The 23,564-nt window shown below is 40.6% G+C and overlaps 1 protein-coding gene across 1 annotated transcript in view; it reads right to left on the bottom strand.

Moving 5' to 3' along the window:
• The window catches only part of LOC122540015 (vesicle-fusing ATPase), a 283,493-nt gene that overhangs the window by 5,921 nt on the left and 254,008 nt on the right, over positions 1-23,564 (bottom strand). Inside the window, exon 20 of the mRNA XM_043675302.2 lies at positions 216-271. Coding sequence (XP_043531237.1) covers positions 216-271 — 56 coding nt within the window. The remainder of the gene's footprint in view (positions 1-215; positions 272-23,564) is intronic.

The raw sequence follows: 23,564 nt of genomic DNA, 5'->3' as shown, positions 1-23,564 counted from the left end.
GGAAAATCAGTCGTGCCTCATGCATTCTTAGTGATATTTAAAGAAGGGAAATGCAAAGTTATATGAACAAAATCATAACTGCATTTGATCACTGATCAGAACTGAATGGATGAAACATCACCCACGCAATATTTTTCCCTCTAATTTCTTTTGTAGAAGATAATGATTCATAAGGAAGTTATGAGAGAGATGGGGTGGGGAATAACAAAACCAACCTTCCTTCTTCTTTTAGCAATGCTAGAAATTTGTTCACACGGTGTTCAGGCCCCATCTGAAAGATAAATTAAGACCAATGTGATATAATGTTTAGTGAATAAGGATTAAAATCAAGGAGTAGATCAGTCAAATTTTCTGAAAGGAAAAAAGACTTCATATTTATTATCACACTATTTACTTCCCAAAACAATTCACAGCCATTTAAGTCTGTTTGATGTGGCATTATTGATGTTATATAGGCAGACACAAAAGTTGACTTGCCCACCAATAAGTTCTGGAAACTGCTATTAGATAAATAACCAAATGATCTGATGCAAATGATAGTCCAGAGATCAGTGTTGGCTAGGACATTGTTTTATATAGAATATAGAACATTACAATGCAGTACAGGCCCTTCGGCCCTTGATGTTGCGCCGACCTGTGGAACCAATCTGAAGCCCATCTATCCTACACTATTCCATTATCATCCATATGTTTATCCAATGACCATTTAAATGCCCTTAAAGTTGGCAAGTCTCCTCCTGTTGCAGGCAGGGCGTTCCAACCCCCGTACTACTCAGAGTTAAGAAACAACGTCTAACATCTGTCCTATATTTATCACCCCTCAATTTAAAACTATATACCCTCATGTTAGCCATCACTATTCGAGGAAAAAGGCTCTCACTGTCCACTTTATCTAACCCTCTGATTTTCTTATATGTCTTAATTAAGTCACTTTTCACCATTCTTCTCTAACAAAAACAGCCTCAAGTCCCTTAGCCTTTCCTCTCAAGTCCTTCTCTCCATACCAGGCAACATCCTGGTAAATCTCCTCTGGACTCTCTCCAAAGCATCTACATCCTTCCTATTACGCGGTGACCAAACTGTACACAATACTCCAAGTGCGGCCACACCAGAGTATGGTATAGCTGCAGCATGACCTCATGGCTCCGAAACTCAATCCCTCTACCAATAAAAGCTAAAATACCATATGTTTTCTTAACAATCCTATTAACCTGGGTGGTAACTTTCAGGGATCTAAGTACATGGACATAGAGATCTCTCTGCTCATCTACACTACCAAGAGTCTTACCATTAGCCCAGTACTCTTTATTCATGTTGCTCCTTCCAAAGTGAATCACCTCACACTTTTCCACATTAAACTCAGTTTGCCACCTCTCAGCCCAGCTCTGCAGCTTATCTGTGTCCCTCTATAACCTACAACATCTTTCAGCACTACCAAAACTCCACCAACTTTAGTGTCATCCGCAAGCTTACTGACCTATCCTTTTACGCCTTCATCCTGGTCATTTATAAAAAGAACAGCAGTGGCCCCAAAACAGATCCTTGTGGTACACCACTTGTAACGGTACTCCAGAATGAACAATTCCCATTAACCACCACTCTGTCATCTTTCAACTAGCCAATTTCTGATCCAAACCACTAAATCACCCTCAATCTCATGGCTCTGTATTTTGTGCAATTTCTTACCGTGAGGGACCTTATCAAACGACTTACTGAAATCCATATAAACCACATCAATTGCTTTACACTCATCCACCTGTTTGGTCACCATCTCAAAGAATTCAATGTGGTTTGTGGGGCACGACTTACCCTTCACAAAACTGTGTTGACTATCCCTAATCAACTTATTCCTCTCTAGATGATTATAAATCCTATCTCTTATAACCTTTTTGAACACTTAACCCACAACTGAAATAAGGCTCACTGGTCTATAGTTACTACGATTGTCTCCATTCCCCTTCTTGAAGATTTGCTATCCTCCAATCTTCTGGCACTATTCCTGTAGACAATTGTTCTGAAACACTTTGAATAGCAACACGGGATCTTTTACTTCAACCATAAATGAAGGTTAATTGCACCAAAAGGCAGCATTCCCTGAATACTGCAGTAGCATTAGGCTAAATTATCCGAGTAAATTTCACGAGTAGGACTTGAATCTGCAACATTCTGACTTAAAGGCAAGTGTGCTATCATGTAAGAAAAGGCCAAATACCTATTGTCACACAGTAGGATATGTAACACTGCCTCCTTTGCCATTAAGTTGTATTCTGAAACAACATGCCTGTTATTTTTTGCTTTTCACTGGATAACATAACTTACACAACAGTAATGTCATATATTCTTGAAATCATTTGATCACTTCAGAAAAATTTCTACCAATATGCATCTGTCCCCCCACCCCTTCAAACTGGTCCATAATATTCTTGCTCACATATATTCATTGATAACTAATTAAGCTTTCATCTTTCCCACTTGACCAAACTTCAGTGAGCTTAAATCAGTGGTGTGTTTCCTGGTATGAGTAAATTTATAGCCTTTCACGATAGTTTAATCAGTTTAACCAACAAATAACTAAGCATAAAGTCAATTTCTGAAAATAGGTAATGAGAAAAGCTGGTGAATTTGAGCACACCTTTAAACATAACAAAAAGGAGACCTTACAGAAATAACTAAGATATTAAAAGCTAAACAAGTGGTAAATAGAAAACACTATTTCAAAGTAACTGAAGGCATTGGGTAAAACAGTTAATCATAGATTTTTACGGTACGAGAGGCTATTCAACTCACTGTGTGGGTCTTGAAAGAGCTACCCAGCTAATCCAAAACTCTCTAAATTAATCACTTTCAGAAATATATCTAACTCTCTAATTGCCAGCTTAGCATTGATAAGGCCAACTTCTTCACCGACAAAATGGCCATCACTTGGAATAGGCTTCCAATTTGATTCTATCATTGAGAATTAGTGAAATAACGTGGTGGTTCAAGGTGGTTCAAGTTAACCCTTTCATCCAGGATATCGGAAGTAACATGGGTCAAATGGTTTCCCTCAAAAATATTTATCCTGCGATTGTACAGAATAGGAAAATCTCTCAATCAACCCCACTTTGATGAATTAGCTGATCTCACCAGGGCAGCTGCAAAATGTGGGGAAAGCAAAATTACTATTCCTGACTAGCCAGAGCAACACTTGTTGGAAGGTGCAACAGTGGAAATAGTGCAAGAGGTGGAAAGGGTTCAGCTACAAAGTGGACTCAGTGAGTAGCCTGTTAACCTGGGCAGTCTATGCTTTAACATACTTTCATGTTACCTGTCATGAACAAATTAAGAATCCTCATTAAATATTGGCATTTTTATGCGAGAATTCAAGAGTAAAAACATTGTAGCTCTACATCATTGTTCTAAAGTCAGTTCTCTTCAACCTGCTCTTTGTTACTAGTGAATCTGGACATAACGAGTAGACATTTGAAGACATAACCTGGCAATCATTTATGATTTTCATATATAGGCACAACCAGTGATCTCCAGTCAGGAACAGAACATAAAACATTTCCGGACTAACATTCTTATATTGGGCATAAAGCCATCAAAAACACACTGATCAGGACTTGAAAGCAGATAACTTCAACATTGCATTTGACAACGTATTTCCTAATCAAATATCTTTCATATTCTAGACTACTGAGCAATAAGCACTTAATTTTTTTTAACTGCCATGAAGTCAGATTAAGAAGAAGAGATTAAAAAGAAATGACACAACTGTATTCTAAAAACAGTCAAGTTTCAATCAATCATCCTTCTCAACATATTACTCAGCGTTATCTCCTAATGTCACCAAGAAACTAGAAGGTCATCGCTTTTATTCACTAGAGAATGTTTATCAGCAAAAGTCACTAAGACGGTGTAGTAACAGTTGGTTAATGTACTATTGGATGCAGCAGTTACAAGAGATAAAAGAAAGAGTTACAAGCAATCATATCACTTCCCACAGAAATGTGGTGACATACAATATTACAATCTTTCCAATGCAACTTTTCCTATGCAAGACCTTGCATTTGCCACACTCCCATCTTTGCATCCTCAAATTGTATTCACGAGCAGCTGCTCTCTGCTCTTTTCAGCTGCATAAAACACACTGTTACAGAGTTGCTGCTCCATTTTCAGAGACTGGCTTCCATACCATGATCTGTTTGAAGACTGTCAAACAGAACTGCTCCATTTCTAGAAAACCTTGTATATTTCCTCTTTACAGAAAATGTTAATGTGTTCCTGAACTGCCAAGTCGAAGAACAGGCTCACTCAAATCCCACAGCATTAGCTTTCTACTTACCTTTTGCTACTTAGTTGTTCAATCGCATTGAAACTTCAGTGCACATGGGCGTTTTTTGGAAATTAATGACATCATAATCATGAGACTGACTCCCTTTCACAACACTACTCAACCCATTTTGGGCTTTAAGGAACACGATGCAAAGAGAAGTACAGACTTTTTCCCCAAGATATTTTTCCTGAAGCTTGTGGATTGCCAAACTGCTGATCAAAGTGGATCAGTACAACTGAAGCAAAATAAGCAATGCCAAGAAATCAGCAAATATATAAAACAGAGCAACGATTGGTAATATTCAAAACCAATTTAAAACATCTATTACACAAATTAACTAGCTGATCCACTCAGAATAAGGTGACTTATGGTAACTAAAGCTAAATTACTTTTAGATGATCAGTTTAGATGATCATAATTAAAAAGTAATCAGCCTTTTGGTGATATGTGGTGCTTTCGATGTTTCCGTCAAAGAAAAATCTTGCTGATAATAATTCCTTTATTTATGTGGCACCTTTAACATAATAAAATGTCCCTTTTCGCACTCCCTCAGTACCTCTCTCTCCAATTTCCTCCAGCCTCACGGCCTGACAAGACAAGTACACTTATCTTGCACAGATCTTTTGTGAATTTCCAATTTAATTCCTACCATCACTGGTGACTCTGGCTTCTCTAACAATACTTTCCAGCATTATAACACAAAACATGATGCCAAGCCACAATGATCAGGATTTTGGTGAATAGTGATGATGATAAAGAGTATTTTAGGAGGAAATAAGCAGAGAGCTTAGAGCCTGGGCATCAGAAAACACTACCACTTTGGTGGTGTCATTTAAATTGGAGATTCACAAAAAGTCAGTATTAGATAGGATGGATAAGAGGGAAATACAGCGTGAGAGTGAGTGAGAAGAAGAAAGGGCCCAGGGACAGTTGTGAAAATAAGATTGAGCATTCTAAAGTCATGATGCTCCTCAATTTGGAGCCAATGCAAGTCACTGAGTATATGGGTGATAAGTACTGGATTGAGTTATGGACAAAGAGGCTCAAAGGCCTAGACTTTTACAGCAGGTAGAATGTGGGAGGACCAGATAGGACTGTTCTGAAACAGTTAAGTTTAGTGATAACAAAGGCATGAAACTGAAACCAGGAACTTCTCCACTGGATCCTAAGCAAACTCCGTCCGGTAAGAAAAACCACACAGTAAATCACCTGGTACACTGGGTCTGAAGTCAAGATTTCCTGATGAAGGGCTTTTGCCTGAAACATTGACTTTCCTGCTCCTCAGATGCTGCCTGACCTGCTGTGCTTTTCCAGCATCACTCTAATCTTGACTCAGATCTCCAGCATCTGCAGTCCTCATTTTTGCCACACTGGGTCCTAAGCAGACCCTTTGCAAAAATACACTCAACTGCAACCTGCCTGCTGCACAGGGTCCTAGGAAGGATCATTTAACTGGAAGCAGTCACAATCCACTCCATCAGACCACTGGACCATTCAAATGTAAGAAACCTGCAAGAAAAAGTGTGGTAAGCGTGCCGGCCTGCTAGTAAGTCTGAGATTACGTGGTTTCAAGACCCCCTTCCTAGCTTACTCCGAGCAAATGTACAATCTCTGGAGAACAAGATGGACAAACTCAGATCACAGCTCAGCTTCCAGCATGAACTGTGGGACTGCTGTGCACTCTGCTTCACAGAAACCTGGCTCAACCATCCATTCCCGACTGTGCACTTCAGGCTGATGGTTTTTCTATCCATCGTATGGACCGTACAGCGTCATTGGGCAAGACAAAGCATGGAGGGGTTTGCTTTTTAAATCAACAACTTGTGGTGCACAGACATTCCAACCTTGGGCAGCCACTACTCTCCAAACCTTGAATTTCTCACCGTCAAATGCCATCCCCCCTCCTATCTACCATGGGAATTTACCGCTGCTATACTAACCACTGTGTACATACCGCCACAAGCAAAGGTTAAAGGAAGCTCTGAATATGCTGTACTCCACCACTAACACCCTGGAGATGGAACACCCTGAGGCCCTATTTATTGTAACTGGCGACTTCAATCAAGCCAATCTAAGGAAGTTATTGCCCAAGTACCTTCAGAACATTATCTACCCCATGAGGGGCTCGAACATTTTAGACCACTGGTACACCACTGTGAGAGGTGCCTACCGTTCCATCCCCCGCCCTAATTTCAGGAATTCTGACCACAATGCCGTGTTTCTTCTCCTGGCTTACAGGCAAAAGCTCAAGCAGGTGACCCCCTTGTGAATACAGGCACTGTGCTGGTCAGAGGAGGCAGAGGATCAACTCTGGTGCTGTCTGGAATCGGCTGATTGGGCCGTGTTCAAACAGACTGCAGGTACCTTGGACGAGTACGCCACCACCATCACAGACTTTATCAGGAAGTATGTGGAGGACTGCATACCGAGGAAGCCAATCCTGGTGTTCCTGGAGGAAACCCTGGATGAATCAGGACATACAGAACCTGCTAAAAACCAGGCGTGAGACCTTCGGATCAGGAGACCCACTCAAATATAAGGAATTCAAGTATGACCTTCGCAGAGCCATTAAGACAGCCAAGGACAAATACTGATCCAAACTAGAGACCCAGACAGACACCCGGCGACTATAGCAAGGACTGAATTAAAAAGAGACAGTGCAAGATAGCAGACGATGACACATCCCTCCCAGATCGTCTCAACGCCTTCTATGCTCGCTTTGAGCAGAATTTCAGTGGAGAGGTAACACCTATTCCAACAAGTCCTGATGAACCTATCCCAGCAGTCACTGCATCAGAGGTCAGGTCAGTTTTCCGTCGTATGAATCCAAGGAAAGTCATGGGACCAGATGGAGTACCAGGCCGTGCACTCAGAACATGCACAGATCAACTGGCAGAGGTCTTCTCGGACATCTTCAACTTCTCCCTGCAGCAGCCCACTGTCCCTGCCTGTTTCGAGAGTGCCAACTTCATCCCTGTGCCTAAGACGGCTCATGCAACTTGTCTCAATAACTAGTGGCCCCAACTTCAGTGGTCAATGAAGTTTCAAACTTTGGCCTTTGAAAGGCTGTTCATGGCATTAATCAACTCCAGCCTCCCCACTATTCTTGACCCACTCCAATTTGCCTATCGGACCAACAGATCCACGTCAGATGCCATAGCACTTGCCCTTCACTCCCCCTAGAACACCTTGACTCATTGACTACAGTTCAGCCTTCAACACTATTATCTCCTCAAGACTGATTATTAAACTTAGTGATCTCGGACTAAGCCCCACCCTCTGCAACTGGATCCTCAGTTTCCTGACCCACAGGCCACAATCAGTGAAGATTGGGGACAGTATTTCATCCTCATTAACAGTCAACACTGGAGCTCCCCAGGGGTGCGTGCTCACTATATACCCATGATTGCATTGCCAAATACCAGATTAATGCCATTTACAAGTTCGCTGATGACACCACCATAGTAGGTCGAATCTCAGATGGCAACGAAACAGACTAAAGACGGGAGGTGGAAGACATGGAAAAATGGTGCACTGAGAACAAACTAGCTCTCAATGCCGGCAAACCCAAGGAACTCATTATTGACTTTCGACGGGATGTTACTCATGCTCCTCCCCCCCCCCCGCCCCCCCCCCACCCCCACCCCCCCCCCCCCCCCCCCCCACCCCCCTGCACATTAACAGCACAGAGGTGGGACAAGTGGAGAGTATCAAGCTCCTGGGAGTGGTCACCCACAACAAGCTTTCTTGGACTCTTCATGTGGACACACTGGTCACAAAGGCCCAAGAACGTCTCTTCTTCCTCAGATAGCTGAGGAGATTTAGTATGATGGCAAATAGCCTTGCCAACTTTTATAGGTATACCATCGAGAACACTCTGTCTGGATGTATCACTACCTGGTATGGCAACTGTACCATTCAAGATCGGAGGCGGTTACAGAGAACGGTGAACTCAGTCCGAAAAATCACGAAGGCCAACTTCTCATTTATAGAATTCATCCACCAGGCCTGCTGTCAAGGAAAGGCCGCCAGCATTCTCAAAGATCCATCCCACCCTGGCAATGTTTTTCTACAACATTGGGGAGAAGGTACAGAAGCCTCGGCACGCACATCAATTGGTTTTGAAAAAGTTTCTACCTTACTGTTGTTAGAATACTGAATGGACTCACAAACCCTTAACATTCGCCTGTACCTGTGTTTTTGCTGCTGTTTACCTATTATTTACTTATCTATGCTACTTATTTCTGTGATCTGCCTGCATTGCTGACAAGACAAAGCTTTTCAGTGTGCCTTGGTACATGTGACAATAAATTCAATTCAATTCAATTCATGAAGATTTCAGTAGCTGATGAAATTGGGCAACATCTGGAAGATAGAAATATGCAGTTTTAATAATGGTGTGAATGCATGATTAGAAGCCTAACCAATTGCTTGGCTCAGATTTTTTTTTAGATTAGATTAGATTAATTAGATTCTCTACAGTGTGTAAACAGGCCCTTCGGCCCAACAAGTCCACACTGCCCCTCCGAAGAGAAACCTACCCAAACCCATTCCCCTACGCTATATTTACCCCTGACTAACATTGTGGGCAATTTAGCGTGGCCAATTCACCTGACCTGCACATCTTTGGATTGTGGGAGGAAACCAGAGCACCCAGAGGAAACCCACGCAGACACAGGGAGAATGTGCAAACTCCATACAGACAGGCGGGAATTGAACTCAGGACCCTGGTGCTGTGAGGCAGCAGTGCTAACCACTGAGCCACCGCTGCCAGGAAGAGAGATGGAGTCAATTGCTAGAGAAGAGAGTTTGCAGCAGAAATAGTTTGTCTTTCCAGTGTTTAATTGCAGGAAATGTCTGCTCACCTAGTACTAGGTGTTGAATAAGCACTCTGAGAACTTAGCAGAGGAGGAATCAAGATGTGATGGCAACGTAGCGATGGACGTTGCTGCTGTACACATAAAAGTTAACTCAACTCTGTTTTCAGATGATGATGCTAAGGGACAGCTTATAGACAAGCAATACATAAAAGATTGTTTTACTTTATTAGGGTTCCAAGATTAAGGCAGTATTTTTATACAAAACCGGGGTTCCTTAAACCAGCACTTACATTTCACAGAAGTCTACAATTCCATGAAAACCACAAACTTTGCTTATAACATACCCTAACAAAACACAAAGACAAAGCACTTTCTGTAATTAAAAATATTTCATGAACACACCCAATAAGCATAAACTTTTCCTGATTTTTAAAAAACATACATTTAGAGCCACTTTAACACAATTAACATACCGAGATGCACTTCAATCTAACATATTTTCCTTAAATGCTTTTAAAACAAACTTCAACATCTTTGTTCAAACAAGAACTCGTGCTTCAGCAGACATGGATCTGGAGAAATATATGATACCCAAAAACGTTCACAACCTACAATTCCCCTGACTATTTTTCTGCTGCGTGGATCTCGGAGGTCTGGGTGTATGAGCAATTTTCACTAGCAGAAATCAATACAGTGGCATGCTAAGCAGTATGTATGAAATCTGAGGGGTTGCAAGGTCACACAATTTAGAGGGAATGCTGTTCACAATCATAACCGCTACATAAAAAACATAAATTTACAGACTAATTCTTATTTTCACAAAATTTCACGATTAACTTCTGTAGCACAGAATAGAAAGATTTTGGAGACTCGAAGTCATTACATAAAGGGTTTGTTATAAACTCTGTTGCAAATCATATACAAACTCTTGCTTACAAGGTTAAAATCAAATGCGGTTTGTGAAATTTGTAATTCAATTCTAACTAAAATTGGACTTAATGATTTATGCTACTGGCAGAGTTAAAATTGTGGTTTAGCTCGCATCTTTTAAATGTATAGCAAGAGAAGGGCAAACAGTGCCAAACCAGATTATATAGCAGTTTGGCATGGAGTTATTCGTACATCCAATTATAAAGGGTGGATTGGTGCAAGAACACATGTCATGGCACTAAGGTTGCGCTCTCAATGAAAACACCCCTTCATTGGCAAAATTACTTAATAACCAGCCATATCGAATAATAGATCTCAGGTCCAATTGATAGTCGGTTAGAGGAGATGATCTCCGCTTTGGTAGCATGCTGTATCCTGGCAATTGAAACTGGCAACAAAAGCAAAGGTTTCATCAGAACCTGAACCTGAAATAATAATTATGCTCCTCTGTCCACAGATGTTGTCAGATCTGCTGAGATTTTCCAACTTTTCCTGTGGTTTCAGATTTCTAGCATTCACAATATTTTGCTTTTGAACAGGAATCAGTACCCTGTCTTAAGCAGGACAACATTAAACAATACTACCATTGTCAGCACAGCCTGCCTACTGTCTCTCAAAGCAGAGTAAGGAATTTTCTCTCATATGTGATGCAATACTACACCCATGTACCTGTGTCTGAATAAGAACTTGATACTAAAGGAAAAAAGGAAAGAATAATTACAAAAACAGAAACATGACAAATGGCACCAAGCTTGAATGTGGTGAGTGGGGTGCATGAAGTTAAAAACAACACTCTAGAGGGTATACAAGTAGTGCCAGTCGTACTTTTTCAGGTTTTCACTGCAATGAACTAGGCATTATCTGAGCCCTGGTCATTATTGTGGATGTAGGCAATTTTATTGCTAAATCTTAATTCAGATTGAATCACAGTCTAAAATAATCTTTATGGGATGTTACTAGTTGGAAGTGGTTGCTCATCTCTTCTTTTCAAGAGTCCCAAGTGTCTGCACTTTGAGTATGACAGCCTGTTTGAGTGACTGCTCATTCCAGTTATGAAATAGTTCTTCACATTGTGAGAGCAGGTAAAGATCACAAAATTATTAAACTCTTCTACCTTGGATAAACATACCCAACACTTTGCTGGCTACAGATCTACATTTAGAATCAAAGTGGCTTGCTTCAAGCAGCATTACTGCAATTTCAGCCCAAATTTGAATTGGTTAAGGTGAAACTCTCCACTTTAGCTAAACCAGTTTATGGTTGCAAAGCATATCACATCTCAGTGTTTTAGAAACCAAAGCTCAAAGACCAAAACAATAATCTGATATTCAGCTAACCTCAATCCTGTATTGCCCAGGGTACATATACCAATTTGAAGGCAAATGATGTGGCAAACACTAAAACTATTCAACTTGCATTTGTGACAAATGTTGCAACAGATCTTCAACATTTCGACTTCTCAATGTAAATGTCCACCCTCTTCCCAATCCATCCCTTTGTCCCCTCCTCTCCCGATGATGCTAACTCTAGCAGTGGTCACTTTTGATTTGTCCCTTCTCAAGGAGTTTCTTAATGTTAGGGTGTGGTGAGCAACAGTGAGCTATTTAAACATAATTTTGGTTGGAGTCAAATAAGTTCATAGATGACCCGATGTCTAATACAAATAAAAAGAAACAGACTGCAATCCATAATATGGAAGCAAACAACAGAGGAAATACAGAACAAGTATAATATCTGTGTTTAATTTGTAAGACAAGTGGGGTATGTGTCTCAAAAAGGAAGCAAAAATGTCAATTGATATTTTTGTCTTTACAAATGCTAGTTGACTGGTTGCACATTTACAACACACTGTGTACAATATAAGCTTCCAGCAGGAATCTGTGGATGGAGGACAGACAGCTAAGTCTTTCCTACCTTAGCTTTCTCTAGCACAGCATTCTGAGCAAAACTCTACTGCTTCCACTAGAGCATTTCAGCTGGGACCAGAAAAATGAACAATGACCATTCCTTATCTACACAACTGCCATAGGAACAGTACATCTCAGAAACTGAGAAAGCAGGCAGGGATTGCCAACCTTTCACAGTAGCCCTGCAACGTTTATCCATGTTAACAATTATTGGTGTCAATAGTAGTCATGATTTGGAGATGCCGGTGTTGGACTGGGGTGTACAAAGTTAAAAATCACAACACCAGGTTATAGTCCAACAGGTTTAATTGGAAGCACATTAGCTTTCGGAGTGACGCTCCTTCATCAGGTGATTATGATGAAGGAGCGTCGCTCCGAAAGCTAGTGTGCTTCCAATTAAACCTGTTGGACTATAACCTGGTGTTATGTGATTTTTAACCATTATTGGGTCCATGTGAGCTAAACGATCACTGCTGAATTCAGGTTGGTTTATGTTTAGGCCACCAAGGTTTTTTAAAAAGAAAGTAGTAGTTAAAAAAAAGAGAGAGATTATGTTTTGAATATACCAGGAACTAGAATCAAATTAAACGTCAGAATCTTACATGTTGTAATCTGAATTATTGCTTAAAGCCAATTAACAGAGGGATAAGCCGGCCAGGCTGAAGGAATGGCATTGGAAAAGGAGGATCCATTTCATGGGTTGGAACCTAGGCCTTGCAGAAATGATTAACAGAGCAGTCATAAAAACTTCATAATTATTAAATGGGAAAGGATTCAGATGGAAAAAAATAGTACATAATTCAAAAACAAAACAAACCAAAAATACATTAAATCAACATTCAGAAATTGTGCTTTAAGCACTAAGAGAAAAACTAAAAAACGTAAAATAATTAAACGTGGAGACAGAAATAAAAAGCTTTACAGCAGAAGGACAGATTAGATTGTGTGACACAAAACAGCAACTTTATTCAATCACAGAATATAAAGAAACAAATGTTGCAGAGACAATTTAACTTGGAATGTAAAAAGTAGCAGCCACTACTGAAACATGCGACAAGATGCCAGAACGGAGGGCTATCAGGTCGACAGGAAAAGAAGAAAAAATGGTAGAGATATACCAATACCTTTTATGATTAAGACTCAAATAACTGCAATGATAAGAGGAGTTACAAGGATAACTAAAACAGCAGTAGGGACATTTTCAGTAAAATTAAAAAAAAGAACAAATTGTTAATACTGTAGCAGGAGTTACATATTGGCTAACTGGTTGCAGCTATGGAGTGATAGATTGCACTTGCACAGATTATTGCAAACCTGCAGTGAGGTATTAGCCAGGAATTTTGACTCAAAGTTTAGGATAAGCAGACTATCTTCAAGAGACACCAGTTAATTATCTTTCCGATGTTTGTTGGGTTTTTTTTTGTGACAAATACTCTATAACCAAGAGATAAACCATATCAGATTTAGAAAAAATTAGTAACTAACCGGATTCAATTAACAGTCTAACCACGCGTGAACATTTATCTAGTAGCGATTATAATTTGATAGTTCAATGCAATCATGGAAAGGGGAAAATAGCTGAGATTTTAGATTTAAATAAGGTTAACTTCAATACTATAAAACAGATTCAACAAAAAAATTGGGCAAAACTGTTAATAGATAAAGGAACAGGAGATTAGTGGCAGGCGTTCAAACAAGAATTGTTATACAGAACCAATTTATATCGCTAATGGTAAAGAAAACAGCTATAGATGGCAAGAAAAGTAAGGACAAACAATTTTTTTTTAAATCATAGAAAAATTCTAAACATTGTTATACAACCTGAGGAACAGGAAAAGGTACAAGCAACAGAAACATGATAAATGCTACAAACTGTATGCAACGAAACTTGCAAGGGATAGCAAAATCATCATAAAAATAATTTACAATTATGCTAAGGACAAGACGGTGGCCAACAGCAGTGTGAGTCTCTATGATGACAATGGAAACAAGCTAAACGAAGCTATCTTGAATAATTCATTTATCCATATTTATTATAAAGAGGTCAGGATGGTGACATTTGAAGAAAAATGACATTAAACGAGAGGCTTACAAAATTAACAATCAAATAGTGGCACTTATGAACACCAAACCTTCAGGACTAAACAATTTAAAAGGTCGGTGTGAACATTTTATAAAAATTGTTTACAGGCTGAGTCAGCATTTATTGCCTGTCTCCATTTGTCCTGAAGATACTGGTGAACTGTCTTTTTGAACTGCTGCAATCCTTTGGGTGCAGGCATAGCCACAGTACTATCAGGGAAGGAATTTCAGGATTTTGACCCAGTGATAGTGAAGGAATGTTGATATAGTTTCAACTCAATATGGTGCATGGCTTGGAATGGGACTGCAGATGGTGGCATGCCCAGACATCTGCTGTCCTTGTCATTCTGGATGGTCGAAGTCATGGTTTGGAAGTTGTTATTGGAGAAACTCACGTTTGGTATGTTGCCTCCCAGGTGCAAGGGTACGTGACGTCTCTGATCGTGTTTTCCGGGTCCTTAAGGGGGAGGGGGAGCAGCCCGAAGTCGTGGTCCACATTGGCACCAACGACATAGGTAGGAGGAGGGCTGAGGATGTTAGGCAGGCTTTCAGGGAGCTAGGTTGGAAGCTCAAAGTTAGAACAAACAGAGTTGTTGTCTCTGGTTTGTCACCGGTGCCACGTGATAGAGAGTCGAGGAAAAGGGAGAGAGAACAGTTAAATGCGTGGCTACAGGGATGGTGCAGGAGGGAGGGGTTCCGGTATCTGGATAACTGGGGTTCTCTCTCGGGAAGGTGGGACCTCTATAAACAGGATGGTCTACACCTGAACCTGAGGGGCACCAGTATCCTTGGGGGAGGTTTGCTAGTACTCTTTGGCGGGGGGGGGGGGGGAGGGGGGGGGCGGGGGGGGGGTAGTTTGGGCTGAGGTAGTTTGGGCTGAGGTTAGGAATAGGAAAGGTGAGGTCACCCTGTTAGGAGTTTTCTACAGGCCTCCTAATATTCCTAGAGATGCAGAAGAAAGGATTGCGAGGATGATTCAGGAGAAGATTGAAAGTAATAGGGTGGTTGTTATGGGGGATTTCAACTTTCCAGATATTGACTGGGAAAGCTATAGCTCGAGTTCGTTAGATGAGTCAGTGTTTGTCCAATGTGTGCAGGAGGGTTTCCTGACACAATATGTAGACAGGCCAACAAGAGGTGAGGCCATACTGGATTTGGTTCTGGATAACGAACCAGGCCAGGTGTTAGAATTGGAGGTAGGTGAGCACTTTGGGGACAGTGACCACAATTCGGTGACTTTTACTCTAGTGATGGAGAGGGATAAGTGTGCACTACAGGGCAAGAGTTATAGCTGGGGGCAGGGAAATTATGATGCGGTGAGGCACGACTTAGGATGCGTGGCTTGGAAAAGTAGGCTTCAAGGCATGGGCACAATTGATATGTGGAGCTTGTTCAAGGAGCAACTATTGAGTGTCCTTGATAAGTATGTACCTGTCAGGCAGGGAGGAAAGGGTTGTGTGAGGGAGCCATGGTTTAATAAGGAATTGGAATCCCTTGTTAAAGGGAAGAGGGTGGCCTATATAAAGATGAGGCGTGAAGGTTCAATTGGGGTGATTGAGAGTTATAAGGTAGCCAGGAAGGATCTGAAGAGAGAGCTAACAGCAGCAAGGAGGGGATATGAAAAGTCCTTAGTTGGTAGGATTAGGGAAAACCCTAAAGGCTTTCTATAGGTATGTGAGGAATAAAAGAATGACTCGAGTAGGAATAGGTCCAGTCAAGGATAGTAGTGGGAAGTTGCATGTGGAGGCTGAAGAGATTGGGGAGACACTGAATGAATACTTTTCGTCAGTATTCACTCAGGAACAGGACATTGTTGCCGATGCGAATATTGAGTCACAATTAATTAGAATGGACGGCTTTAAGATATGTAGGGAAGAGGTGTTGGAAATTCTGGAAAGGGTGAAAATAGATAAGTCCCCTGGGCCTGATGGCATTTATCCTAGGATTCTCTGGGAAGCAAGGGAGGAGATTGCAGAGCCATTGGCCTTGATTTTTATGTCCTCGTTGTCTACAGGAATAGTGCCATAGACTGGAGGATAGCAAATGTGGTTCCCTTGTTCAAGAAGGGGAGTAGGGATAACCCTAGTAACTATAGGCCGGTGAGTCTCACTTCTGTTGTGGGCAAAGTCTTAGAGAGAATTGTAAGGGATAGGATTTATGAACATCTGGATAGGAATAATGTGATCAAGGATAGTCAGCATGGTTTTGTGAAGGGCAGGTCGTGCCTCACAAACCTTATTGAATTCTTTGAGAAGGTGACTAAGCAGGTAGACGAGGGTAAAGCGGTAGATGTGATGTATATGGATTTTAGTAAGGCGTTTGATAAGGTTCCCCATGGTAGGCTACTGCAAAAAATACAGAGATATAGCATTGAGGGTGAGTTGGAGGTTTGGATTAGGAATTGGCTGGCTGGAAGAAGACAGAGGGTAGTAGTTGATGGTAAAGGTTCATCTTGGAGTGCAGTTACTAGCGGTGTTCCGCAAGGATCTGTTTTGGGACCATTGCTGTTTGTCATTTTTATAAATGACCTGGAGGAGGGGCTAGAAGGTTGGGTGAGCAAGTTTGCGGATGATACGAAAGTCGGTGGAGTTGTTGACAGTGAGGAAGGATGTGTCAAGTTACAACAGGATATAGATAAGTTGCAGAGCTGGGCAGAAAGGTGGCAATGGAGTTCAATGTAGGTAAGTGTGAGGTGATTCACTTTGGTAAGAGTAACAAAAAGACGGGGTACTGGGCTAATGGTCGGATACTTGGTAGTGTGGATGAGCAGAGGGATCTTGGTGTCCATGTACACAGATCTCTGAAAGTTGTCACCCAGGTAAATAGTGCGGTGAAGAAGGCATATGGCGTACTGGCTTTTATTGGTAGAGGAATTGAGTTCCGGAGTCCTGAGGTCATGTTGCAGTTGTATAAGACTCTGGTGCAGCCGCATCTGGAGTATTGTGTGCAGTTTTGGTCGCCATACTATAGGAAGGATGTGGAGGCACTGGAACGGGTGCAGAGGAGGTTTACCAGGATGTTGCCTGGTATGGTAGGAAGATCGTATGAGGAAAGGTTGAGGCACTTGGGGCTGTTTTCATTGGAGAAAAGAAGGTTTAGGGGTGACTTGATAGAGGTGTACAAGATGATTAGGGGTTTAGATAGGGTTGACCATGAGAACCTTTTTCCACGTATGGAGTCAGCTATTACGAGGGGGCATAGCTTTAAATTAAGGGGTGGTAGGTATAGGACAGATGTTAGGGGTAGATTCTTTACTCAGCGAGTGGTGAGTTCATGGAATGCCCTGCCAGTAGCAGTGGTGGACTCTCCCTCTTTATGGGCATTTAAACGGGCATTGGATAGGCATATGGAGGATAGTGGGCTAGTGTAGGTTAGGTGGGCTTGGAGGGCCTGTACTGCGCTGTATGTTTCTATGTTCTATGTTCTAAACCTTGGTGAGGTACTGCTGTGCTATCACTGAATGCATTAGTGAAGGTGGGAGTTTGTGTATTAGGGAGCCAATCAGGCTTTGTCTCGATTCATGTTCAGCTTCTTGAAGTTGAAGCTATACCCATTCAAATAAGTGCAGAGTATTCAATCACATTTCTGATTTTTACGTTGTGATTGGCAATCAGGCACCTGGGAGATGGGTTTTATTCTCTGCAGAATTCACAAAGCTTTGAGCTGCTTTTGTAGCCACAATAGTTACACGGTCAATGGCAATAACCTAGAAGTTGATAATGGGGATTCAGTAACAGTAATGCCATGAAATGTCAAAGGGAGATGGCCAAATTCTGCTATATTTGAGATGATCATTGGCATTTACTTGGCACATACTTGTCACTTAACAGGCCATGTCTGGCTGTCTTGCTGCATATGACCACATGGTGCTACACTATCTGAGGAACTGTGAATGGTGTTGAACACTGTGCAATCATCCGTGAATATGCCCACTACTGACCTTATGATGGAAGAAAGAACAAAGAGATAGTAGCTGAAGATAAGGAGGTCCGGCAGTGATGTCCTGGGACTGAGATGATTGGTTTGCAACAACTGCAATCTTCTTCCTTTTTGGTTGATAAACTTCATCTGACAGAATTTCTCTTAATTCCAAAGGACTCATGTTTTGCTAGGATACTGAGAAATGCTGTCTTGATGCAATAATAGTCACTCTCACCTCACCACTGAAGTTCATTGTTTTTGTCCATGTTCGGATCAAGGTTGTAACGTGGTTCGGAGCTGAGTGGCTATACAAGAACCTAAAATGAGTATCAGACAGCAAATTATCCCTCAGCAAGTGCTGCTCGCTTCCTTTGGCCAGTTTGCTCATGATGGAATGGAATGATGGGTCAGTAAGTGGGGGAGTTAAATTTATCCTGCTTTTTGTGGTCTGGGCATCTATTCAATTTTCTTCATTGCCAGCTAGATGCTAATTTTACAGATGTATTGAAACCACTGGCCTACGGGCATGGACAGTTCAGCAGCACAAGTCTTCTGTACTATTACTGGAACGTTTTCAGGATCCATTGCCTTGACATACTCCCTTCAGCTGTTTCTTGTTTGATTCACTCCATGAAATATCAAGTTGAAGACTGGTATTTGCAATGCTGGGGACTGCTGGAGGAGGCCGAGATGGATGGTTCACATTTCATCTCAAGTTTAAGATGGATGCAAATATATTAGCCTCAATGTTTGCACCGATGTGCTGGACATCATCAAAGATGTAGACTTCTGTGGAACAGCTTTTTCCTATCAGTTATTGAATTGTCCATTACCATTCGCAATCGGATGTAGCAGGACTTTAGAGCTTTTGCTCCGATGGTTGTGGGATCACTTCGCCCTGGCTATTGCATGCTGTATCTACTATTTGGCAAGCAAATAATCCCAAGTTGTAGTTTCATCAGGTAACACCTCATTTTCAGATATGCCTGCTGCTGCTACCGGAAAGTCCTCTTGCATCCTTCATTGAATTGAGGTTGATTTCCCAATTAGATGGGAGATATGCTAAACCATGAGGTCATTAGGACTCTTCCCTATTGCAATGGATGCTAGATCAGCTAATAATTTTAAATCTGATACTGACAATTGGTATTAAAGGCTATCAGGTAAAGGCAGGTATATGGAATTAGATCACAGAACAACCATGATCTCACTTCATGAGATCATGTTCCCATGTTCCTTCAGATTACTTAATGTGAAACTCCAGAGGGGAAAAAAGTCACTTGCACATTCCTGAGAGGGAGTTGTGTGCATTATAATTATATTTTGTTTACAAGAAATGCAAAAAGAAACTACTGAAATAACCTTGAAGAGTACTAGTTTTGATTATAATACCACAGTATTATTTTGTCTTTAAGAAGTTGAATACTGACTATTCTAACTTAAATTTAGAACTATAGATTATTATTTGTTTATTCAACATCAGTAAATTTGCTGATTTTAAATTTTAATCAAAACTCCATGAAGAGGAGAATTTTTTGCATTAAGCAGCAGAATAATTTCACCAACTGATCTATTTCATTGTCAAAGGACAGATGAAGGAAAGCCAACCTGGATTTAATGGTTAAAGGTTAGAAAGGATATGGACTAAAATCTTGCATGCTAGCCACAGTTATGGAGTCACAATGCAAAGCAAAAAGAACGTGCATAAATACTTTAAAGGTGTTGTGTACTACTCAAAGCCTAAACCGATTTGCATATTGGAAATGACACAGTTCCCTCCCAAAATAATAATTAAAGGGAATGTCTCAAAACTGTTTAATTATCAATTACACAAGGCGGACCTGCAGAGTGCAGTGAGTTAAGTTTTGTACATGTCAAAAGAAGTTGCGTTTGAATCCAAGTCAGATTGAGGGAATTATGCACTTCCCTATTTGCTGAAATGGTATAATGTAAAATAACTGTGGACTATATCAAAAGTAGAATGGAACAGATTGCTATACATAGCTGAAACAGTGTTAAAGAGTTTGGATTATAATTACACTTTCACATGGGCAGTATCTATTTAAAATTTTAAATAGGAATTATGATGGTGAAAGTAATGAGAGTGTGATAAAACATCAAAAGTCCATAGATAAAAGAATAATAAGTTGTAAAAAAAATCCGGAAGCCTGGTAGCATCTATGGACAGAGATAAATGGAGGCAATATCTTAGGTCAATGATCTTTCGACAACTTTCTATTACAAAACCTTACTTCTTTTGTCAACAGGAACAGCATGCAGGTGCAAGATTTTTTAATAAATTAGAAGACAAAGGTTGTGAATACTTCACATTTTGAGTGCCAAAAGTTTTTTTTATTGGAAAGGCAAATGAATTTGTACTGGATTTTTATGACCTGGAGATAGGAATTTATCACTTGCTAATCTGCAAAGACTGAAATACAAACAATTAACCTCCAATTCAGGGTTGTCCACCCTTGGCCCACAGGCTAAATCCAACCGGTGAGGTCCTTTAATTCATCTGTTGCTGCTTGTCTCAATAGCATAAATATTTATTTTAACTATGATTCAACTGCAGCCCTTTAAAGTACTGTGGGCCTACAGAACTAGGAAATATCGCCTGATTAACTTGGTTTAAATTCAGACAGGGAACATCCTCTGTGCACCAAGCAGATCAGTCAATATAGTCCCTCAATACTTTGTGGATGTGGATATCTGAAAAAGAAATATAAAGTCCTGGAGAAAGGCAGCAGATTAGGCCGCATCTGTGAGGACAGAAATAATTTATGTTTTGAATCCAATATGACATTGCTTCACTTTCTAATCTAATAAGAAACTCAATGTTATGGAGTGCAGACGAGAGAATTGATATTTTGAATATATGACCAATGGCCCAAAAAGAGTATTCTCCATTAAGCTCCACTTTGTAGAAATTTCTGTACAACTCTAAATGCCATGTAAAGCAAGCAACTAAGGCAGCAAATGGCACATTGGCCTTTATTAGCTATGGGACTGTCAACAGCTCAAGAGTTTCCCTCAAAGTCATACAACATCTTGACGTGAAAACATATTTCAATGTCACTGGATCAAAAGCCTGGAACACTGTTCCTAATGCAATAGTCAGGGCAAATTCACCTCACTAACTGGGGTTGATCTAGGCATTGGTTCATCACCACATTGACCAGGACAATAAGGGTTGGGCAACAAAGCCAGTGATGCTTACATGATTAGATCAAAACAAAACCTGCAGATGCTGGAATCCAAAGTAGACAGGCATGAGGCTGGAAGAACTGTGCAAGCCAGGCAGCATCAGTTGGAGCAGAAGTTGACACTTTGGGTGTAACCCTTCTGCAAGGCTGTGTTCTTCTAGGCTCCTGCCCATCAGCAACGTTTATATGCCAGGAATGATTTTAAAACAAAAGTAGGGAAAGATAATAAGCACTAGTCTTGCAAAGAATAGACCCATCCTGTGAATGAATAACAAAAAGTGCAAGTTGTTTGAGATTAAAGGTAATAAAGATTTATTGATAAGAATTTATCTGGAGTATTGTACACAGTTTTGGTTTCCTCAGCTTAGGAATTATAAACTTAATTTAAAGGGCAAGCATAGAAGGTTCACTTGACTGGGATGAAAGGACAACCGTATGAATCGATTGGGTCTATATTCTCTGAAATTTAGAAAAATAAGATGAAACTTAGAAGAGCTATTCCCCCTAGACTGGAGAACTTACAACTACAGACAGTCTCAGTACAAGGGGTCAGCCATTTTAGAATGACATGAGGAGGAACTTCTCCCTTTTGAGTGTTGTGAAATTCGAGCCCTATTCCGGCATGGCAGTCTCTATCACATTTGCTGCAGATGAAGACAATGGGCTGACAATGAAGAAAACTTGCTCGTTCCTTTCCCCAGGCCCTCTTCTTGACCAGCTGAGCTTTTCATTTCTCTTCATGTCTTCCAATGCCATTCCAAAACAGCCAGCCTCCAAAGGTAATGGCCATCAAGGATGGTCTCTCAGTTGTCAGTGTCAATGCTGCCACCTTTATAGCTCACTTGCAAGTGCTCTTGCAGTGGAGGCAAGGAAGTCCAGATGCTTATGACTCAATGGTCACTTCATCGTACAGGAAGTCTTTGGATAAATGATCATCATCCATTAGACCAACATAAATGAGGCAGTATAGAAGCACTGCTTTAGCAATAAGCGTATGCTGATAGAATTAGCAACTTCTAGGACCTTGAGTTGATGACCTTGTCTTACCAAGTGGTATCAAGGATATGTCCAAGACTGCAAAAGTAGAAACTGCTCAACCTTTTTTCCTGTCTAGCATATGTTGCCTAGGTTTCACATTGAAGATGCAGATTTGATAGACTTAAAGTTTGACGTTCTCGGTTAGTTTGTTATTGTTCTACACTCCCTTAATCAGTTTAGATGTAACAGCTGCAGCTTTTTGCAATACATCTGTTGATATCAGTGTCAAGTTACAGATTATTGGTTTGCTAGATTGCTATCTATTAGCATTGACAATATGATGCTTGGGGCTGAAAATCACTGATCACTTCACATACTGAGGCTCTACACTAACAATCTCACTCAATGCTGCAATTATCATATGCATCTCAAAAGTTGCAGCTGGTATGTCTATGCTAAGTGAGAGAGAGTGGAAAAAACAGCAACCTGACGAAGAACACAATCACTGTTACTCCATGATATACTCAGTTAAGTGGTGGCAATAATATATTTGCATTTGATATAAAGACAGACAGATATATAGGCAACAAAATTGGTTAGAAATAGAACTATCCAAGCAAAATGGAAGATTAGATTCCATTGGACATGATAGGATAAAGCAGGTAAGGAATATGCTCTTAAACCAGCTGGAATATTCTCCACACTCCCATCCCCACTGCCTACAAACCTCCCAAAGTGCAAAAAAATCAACTATCCTGAGACAACATCCATGCACAAGGTGCATGCAATGCTTTTATTAACACATTACTTGTGGATTTGAGCAGGCTTGCTCCCCACTGGGTCATAAAATGTATATTTTTTGCAGGCTAGTACTGTATTTTTACTTCCTTTGAGCATCTCTGTCATGGGTCTTACTTTGACTCTGATGCGTTCTGTTAATGGAAAAGAACATTCCACACTGACAGTTATAGCCACCAGCAAAAAAACTTGCTGCCTAATCAACATTAAATTCAAGCCTTGTAATATGACCTAAGTGACTACAGGTTACCTTCTACCTGAATTCAGCTTCAGCACTTAGAAACAAAAAGGATAGAATACTTACAAATGTTTTTACATTCTGCATTATGGTAAATATGTGCCACTGACAAAAAAAATCTGCAAATTTCTACTGATCATGAGATTTCTATTGTTACAGCTGGTACAACTGAAGCTTGAACTTCAAGCACTTGATTTGATTTGTCATATGTTAATATAACTGAACAGGAACCAGAATATGAGCAACATAGATATGTTGGGTTGAAGACTTCAAATTGTTGCTGACAGTCTAGCTTGAAAGTCATTAAAAATAATATTGGTATTGTTAAATCTCTCCATGGCCTTACTCCACCCCAATGCCTGCAAT

This window comes from Chiloscyllium plagiosum, unplaced genomic scaffold (assembly GCF_037043375.1).
Source record: "Chiloscyllium plagiosum isolate Xiang-an unplaced genomic scaffold, Cpla_swu_hap1 HiC_scaffold_32, whole genome shotgun sequence".
In the NCBI taxonomy this organism is placed as follows: Eukaryota; Metazoa; Chordata; class Chondrichthyes; order Orectolobiformes; family Hemiscylliidae; genus Chiloscyllium; species Chiloscyllium plagiosum.
This window is presented reverse-complemented; position numbering and strand designations above follow the sequence as displayed.